General features: G+C 40.0%; 2 protein-coding genes across 2 annotated transcripts; both read left to right on the top strand.

The window, feature by feature from the left end:
- Positions 1-258: 258 nt before the first annotated feature.
- Positions 259-4,594, top strand: npvf (neuropeptide VF precursor). Its single transcript, XM_061093330.1, has 5 exons — positions 259-414; positions 1,309-1,676; positions 1,906-1,963; positions 4,318-4,453; positions 4,590-4,594. Exons 1-5 carry the CDS (start codon positions 259-261, stop codon positions 4,592-4,594), a joined length of 723 nt encoding a protein of 240 aa, XP_060949313.1.
- A 271-nt stretch (positions 4,595-4,865) lies between these two features.
- Positions 4,866-6,047, top strand: LOC133026327 (cytochrome c-a-like). The gene is made up of 2 exons (XM_061093205.1): positions 4,866-5,034; positions 5,902-6,047. The coding sequence occupies exons 1-2, from the start codon at positions 4,866-4,868 to the stop codon at positions 6,045-6,047; spliced, it is 315 nt and encodes a 104-aa protein (XP_060949188.1).
- The last annotated feature ends 1,299 nt before the right edge of the window (positions 6,048-7,346 follow it).

Raw genomic sequence — 7,346 nt, forward strand, 5'->3', positions numbered from 1 at the left:
TGAGCATTCATCCAGGAGCCCAATTAGGACTTACATACTGGATTCAAATATATTCTTCAGAGCCGGTTGATTATTAAGTCAGGAATTTGCTCCGTGTAAATGAAGCTATGGGCCGACGTATGTGCTTTTGTGTTTGTCTGTAAGCGTGTGTGTTGGTGTCCTCATCACACAGCGCAGGTGACGTATGTGGTCAGATGGTTTTATATAGCCGAGGACACTGTGGTCAGTGGGAAATAAAGGATGTTTCCTGCTGTTAACATGTTGACCACAGTGTTTCTGTCAGCGCTCCTGATGCTGGGATGTCTTGGAGGGGCAGCGGCGTCTGACCTCTACAGGAAATCAATCCACAGCGATAAAACTATGTTGGGTGGTGAAGACGGGAGACACACAGTGAGGAGACAGCCGCACCAACAAGTAAGAATCATCTAATGTGTTCGAATATTCTGTGTAGCCGCTGAATTTATCTCTTTATGGAGCACCAAAGCTGCCAAAATTTAAATTGTATAAGTCAATAACTTGATATTATGTAAATAAATAAGTAAATAAATGTATACTTTAACTAAATTATTAATTGAATAATGAATAAATAAATAACTCGACTAGATGAACAAGTACCTAAATGACAAAAAGGACACTTAAGCACATAAATTTAAATATTTGTTTTGGTGCTGAAATAGGCCATTTATGTATCTTGACATTGTTTGTTTAGTTACCTGAAGATTCCATTATTTATTTATGTATGAATTCCTTTTTAATTATTGAGTCATCTTTTGTATTTTTTTTTTTTTTTTTCATGTCGGTCCTCCATACTATATTCGATTTTTTCCTCATATTGTATGTGAAGCACTTTGAGCTGTATTCCGTGTATGAAAGATGCAATACAAATAAAGTACATCATTAATGTTATTAATAATTATTGTAGGCATCAGTTGCTTAATTAATTTAGTGAGTTTTCAATATTTTTCAATGTTTTATCCAAATATATTGAAATTTTTTTTAATATCAAGGTCTTTGATGCCTGATTTTTAACAGATTTTAATGGATGTCTGTTAATCTTTATATTTTAAATTTTTTGTTCTGTGTTATTTAATCTGTATTTTGTAAAGCAATTGATAGTTTTTTTGAGATTACTGCAATAGAAAAAGCGTATTATTGCTTTTAGAACCACAATGAGGCTTCTCCTTAATAACTCATTATTAAAAACATTTTTAAGACACAACAGTGAGGCAGTCATGACCTTGTTTATCTACTTTCCTTGTATTTTGTAACTCAACTCTCAAAGTTTAGACATCATGTTTACCGTTCCAGACAAAAAATGAAATCCGAAAGAGTTTGGATCCGGAGAGCTTCCACATGCGCGTGACCCCAACCACCAGCAAAATCAGCCGCCCGACCATCATCAAGCTGTACCCGCCCACTGCCCAGCCTGGCCACATGCACGCCAACATGCCCATGCGCTTTGGGAGACAGATCGACCCCGAAGAAGACAAGGCACCAAACTACCCCAACATGCCCCAGAGGTTTGGACGCTCCCTAGGGCGAACGTGCACCAAGTGTCCTCCTTCCTACCTAGCACCAAACCCAGAGCTACCTCAGAGATTTGGGAGAAGGAGTCTTTACTGGAGCCTCCTTCAGACTCTGGCAACTGAGCAGCTCCATAAAACTGGATTGCACTGGTAGGCAACTGGTATTTCGTCTTCTATCAGTTCAGTCTCAAACTCACTTTTTCTTGCTCAGAATCTGTCCAACAAGGCATTTGGCAAAAGACCTGGACAGGTCACTAGTCTGTCACGAGGGTGATTTCCTTTATTTCAAATTTAAACTGTTTCAGTTGAACATCCGTGCATACTAGTCATTTGTGAGTTTTGTTGTGAAAAGCATCAACTGTGTGTTCTTTTCCCACAGGGACGAAGACTTCACATCTAGCTCAGAGGTGGAAATGGAAGAAAATTCAATGTTTAAAGTCAAAGTTTAATAAAGTGAATTTCAAATTTCAAATTCTGTAGTTCCTTTAACTTATATTGTATGTTATAATGGAAAACATCAGTGATGATAGAAATAAAATTTTCAAATGAGGTTTTCGTCTGCATCTGTTTTTCTCTTAGTCCACAGGATTACATAAAAACCCAGAGGACTGATTACCACGGAACTTATCCAGGTCAGGAGGTGGATCCAGGAGTTTTTTCCCCAGTATTGAACATTTTGAAAGTTTTTCAATGAGTTTGTTGATTTCTTCGAGAATAACAAAGGTCTTGATGACAAGGGGACTGATATTTATGAGTGTTGGCAAGTTGGTGCAGATCCAAATATAGAGCTGGATGTAATGAATTCAAATGGGAGCAAGTGGAGACTGTTGAACTTTGGGCAAATGTATATGTTGTATAAAAAATAGAAACCCAGATTAAGGGGCCTAATTAGTACTTTAATACTGGTTTCAAATATATTCTACAGAGCCTGGTGATTAGTGAGTCAGGAATTTGTACTGTTTAAATGAAGATAAAGGAAGATGTTTTTGTTCATCTGTACATGTGTGAGTCTTCTTCACAAAGACCATGTGGTCAGACAATCTTTAATAAGAGTTGTCTCCTGCTGTTAAGATGTTGGTCGTAGATTGTGATGAACAATCTGGCATGATATTTCTTAATGTAAATAAAGATCCAGATCTAGTGATTGTAAATGTGGCTTCAGAAGGAAAGTGTTTGGCCTCGGCTGAGGTTAACCCTAACCCTTAGTTATTGGGCTTTACAAACTTATATTATGAAATGACAATTATTCCAATCATCTATACAACCACCACTACACTCACAGATGAACAGAGAGTCTCTGTCTACTTCCCCTGTTATCGTCTCTTTTATAATAAACCATGTGTAGCATGATTTCTTAGTTTTTATCGTTTGGTTTTGCTAGAAGACTTTTGTAAAATATTTTGTATTCTTAGTTCTAAACCTTATTGTCTCATTATACAGGTAGAGTTGGGTATAACATTAACCATCAAGCAAACTGACTGAAAACTACTGAAAAATAAAAAAAAACAGTAAGGTAGCAATAAACGTGTCTCTTATATTATGTGTTTCAAACCACTTTATCCCCAAATTCCATTATGAATACCACACCAAAAATATTCAATAAAAATAAAATCGGGAAATATTCCCATTAAGTGTTTGGAATTATAATCATATGCAACTCAATGCTGATTCATGTGGGGGCTTTCACAAAGGGACTTAATTGTGTCACAGCCTTAGCTTTCATAAAGAGTCATAAACAGTAAGTAGTACTGCATCCCACACAAAACACAAAGCTGCCTTAAAAGAAATATGGAGTCATGAGCAGGGTTTGTCCATTACACTGATCCACCGCTAGAGGGCGAGAAAATCCCAAAATAAAATAGACATCTGCTGGACTGAGAGCAGATCTGAAAGAGACAAATCATGATGGGTGCAGACAGTGTGTGTGTGTTTGTTTGTGTGTGTGTGTGTGTGTGTGTGTGTGTGTGTGTGTGTGTTTGTGTGTGAGTGAGTGTGTGTGTGTGTGTATGTGTGTGTGTGTGTGTGTGTGTGTGTGTGTCTGTGTGTGTGTGTTTGTGTGTGTGTGTGTGTGTCTGTGTGTGTGTGTGTGTGTGTTTGTGTGTGTGTGTGTGTGTGTGTGTGTGTGTGTGTGTATGCTGCTCATCAAGTATCTGAATATGACCCAATGACAAAACAACTGGAGTGAATCTGATCCTTTGGGCCTTTTTTCACACCTCAGGTTCTGACATGTCACAGCAGGAGAAGTGCAGGTGTGATTCACCACATGAGTAACGGCCCGCAGTACATTCAGGTGTGTCAGTCGGTTCCAAGGTCGACTCCATCAATTTTGCGCATTTCCTGAATTTTTATTTACGGTGCCTGTTGTCGTCTGCTTCAAATCTGATGGATATGGTGCATGTTCGCTCTGCATGTTCATCCTCCGTGTAATTATTTGCATAAAGAGCGTAGCTGTTTAAAACATGTATCATCGACAGAGCGAGTTGAGGGGAACTGGGGACAGGAGAGGTGGGGGCCAGATGTCACGGATAATAAATAATAATTGCTTCAAACCACAATACTTTCACTCACTCATGCATTACCACCTCGACTCATGTTCTCTCCAATGCCCTAAAAAGTAAATCTGAAATCACATCTTATTTCAAAGCTGCAACTGCAGCAGAAGTATTTTTTTGTCTTCCCATAACATATTTAACATACCTCACCTGGCTGTGTAGCAGGGCGTGGCCCACACACAGTTGGAAGAGGTTGTGTAATATGTTTCCAACCCGACTCCAACCCTCCCTCCCTCCAGAAACTTGATCCGTTTGGCTTCGAGTTTTTTTACTGCCGGTTTCATCCTCGACAAAACGCCACAACACAGAGATCTAAGAAGTTTGACTCGGGCAAAAGGGAGGAAACTTCCACCTGGACCCTCACTATCCTGTCAGGTACACAGTGAAGTTTGTGTTCGGTTGTTTCACCCCTGTGTGCTGTGTGTTTTCACTCTCTTCCTTGTGTTGTTGTCCTCGTCTACCCTCCCTCTTAAACTTTTCACTGCTGTGTTTTCCTCCCTGATGTTTTCAGTATAATGGGACGTCTGTATTATGTGCTCTATTTTCAGCAAGTAAAGAAAGCTGTGACTTGGATTCTTCATTCGCTTGCCAACTCAACACTGCTGCGTTTTTTCTCTGTGAACATAATAACTTGTTTAGCAGCAATCCGGAAGTTTCAGGGTAATGTTGTATTTCCTCTGTGCCCTGGGTTGGGTCTCCCATTCTGTCTCACTTTCCACTAATTCGGTGTGTAGTCGTGCACTTCCACATTTGCCGCTGTGATCTTTCCTCCCTGCAGCTGCTGGTCATGGGGGACATCACGAAAGGGAAGAAGGCGTTTGCCCAGAAATGTTCCCAGTGTCACTCAGTGGAAGAGGGGGGACGCCACAAAGTGGGACCCAACCTGTGGGGTCTGTTCGGGAGGAAGACGGGTCAGGCACCCGGCTTCTCCTACACAAAGGCCAACATTGAGAAAGGTATGGATCACTGCTGCAATTCCTGGCGACTGATTGGTTGAATTTGTAAATGTACGATCAAGGTGCATCTGAAGCAAAAACGTTCAAACCAGAAACAAAAGCGATCAATTTGTGTTTATAGATAGACAGACAGACAGACAGACAGACAGACAGACAGACAGACAGACAGACAGACAGACAGACAGACAGACAGACAGACAGACAGACAGACAGACAGACAGACAGACAGACAGACAGACAGACAGACAGACAGACAGACAGACAGACAGACAGACAGACAGACAGACAGACAGACAGACAGACAGACAGACAGACAGACAGACAGACAGACAGACAGACAGACAGACAGACAGACAGACAGACAGACAGACAGACAGACAGACAGACAGACAGACAGACAGACAGACAGACAGACAGACAGACAGACAGACAGACAGACAGACAGACAGACAGATAGACAGATAGACAGATAGACAGATAGACAGATAGATAGATAGATAGATAGATAGATAGATAGATAGATAGATAGATAGATAGATAGATAGATAGATAGATAGATAGATAGATAGATAGATAGATAGATAGATAGATAGATAGATAGATAGATAGATAGATAGATAGATAGATAGATGGATGGATGCACAGCAGCTTGGTTCTTTTATTTGTCATACCCGGCAGTTAGAGGAGCAGGTCTGAACATGTGGGACAGCGGTGAAGGAGACTTCTGCCCCTGTTTGTGAAGGCAGGAAAACCTAAACCAAGTGACAACATGTGTTAGAGTTCATGCTTTTCATAAACGTGACATTATTTAATGAAAACATATTACAAACCTTAACATGCAGTTGATGTGTATGTTTGCTGTTTCAGGTATCATATGGGACGAGGAAACTCTGAATGTCTACCTCCAAAACCCGAAGAAGTACATTCCCGGTACCAAGATGATCTTCTCTGGGCTCAGGAAGAAAAGGGACAGAAATGATATTATAGCTTATTTAAAAGACTCCACCTCCTAAAAATACTATAGAACAATCATACAGCTGCCGACAGTGGCATTATACTGTACCTTTACAGTTTATTTTTTTATTTCTGGGACTACCTTTTGTTGCAATACAACTTTGTTTCCACACTGTATATGTTCGCATGGAGACTGTTTTTAATTATCATTCCTCCAGTCACTTCTCAGTCGGGGCTTCTTAAAGAGGCAGCCTTCCTTTTCTAAAAGCTGTCGTTTACAAAAAAAACTTTCTGCTACTTGCACAGAAACTATCTGGTTTCACAGACTTTGCATTTTCGCCACTTTAAATCCTACTTCCTACCATAACTGTAATGGTAATTGCTATTGGGTTATCTTTGTATGTGTATTGCTTGTTGGGTCTCTTTCTGTTTATAAGTGTTTGTTCTTCTTGGGTCAATTTGGAAAAAGTTTTAGTGTTGTAGTCACATACCGTATGGAACTATGACCCTTAGGCGGTCCACTCCTTTTTGACAGATCTGGGCCACAAGCCATAGCAATACTGCATATCAACCAAAGGTGCCAAAGGTGGCCCAGAATTTGTTTGTGCTATTTAGGTCATATCCACCACATGGGCAACTTAAGGTTCATATCATGACACCTTGCCAAGAGCACCGCATGTTAGCCAGAAATGTCCCACCTTTGTTTTGAGATATTTGGGCCACATTTGCCACAAGAAAGCTCAAAGTGCTGCATCGTTGCCTGAAGCCACCTGGCGAAAACCCACGTCAACATTCACAGAACAATTCAAATTTTAAATATATCAAACTAAAACTAGGTAATTAGTCAACTCTGGTACTGTCACCACATTCAGAGTCCACTATGACGTTAAAAATGTTCCTCGGTATAAAACTGTTGAAACTTCACCAAGGCCCAAACTGTGGCTCCTGTAATAAATGTCTTTTTTACGCACATGTATGTTTGAGTATGCTGTAGATTTCAGAGCAGATGTCAGTGTCCAGCCGCTCATGAACCTTTTTATTCATAACTTCAATGAACGTACAATGTGATGTTAATGTGCTTTGTAATTTGTGATAGGTTTTGGTTATACTGAATTTAAATAAACATTTATAGTGAATGCAAAAAAATTACCTGTTTTCTTTACTACATATCTCTGTTGTGTCATAATGAATCAAAGAGGACCGAGGACGGGTCGTCCACTAACTAGAACGTTTGAGGTTTGCAAGGTGAAGATACAAGATTCAAGATCCACTCTGTGTCATTCAGACCATTCGCTAGTGAAATGCACAGGAAAATAAAATCAAGCTGCACCCAGCTCACAAAAGTAACTTAAAATCGT

Source organism: Limanda limanda, chromosome 19, assembly GCF_963576545.1.
Source record: "Limanda limanda chromosome 19, fLimLim1.1, whole genome shotgun sequence".
NCBI lineage: Eukaryota > Metazoa > Chordata > Actinopteri > Pleuronectiformes > Pleuronectidae > Limanda > Limanda limanda.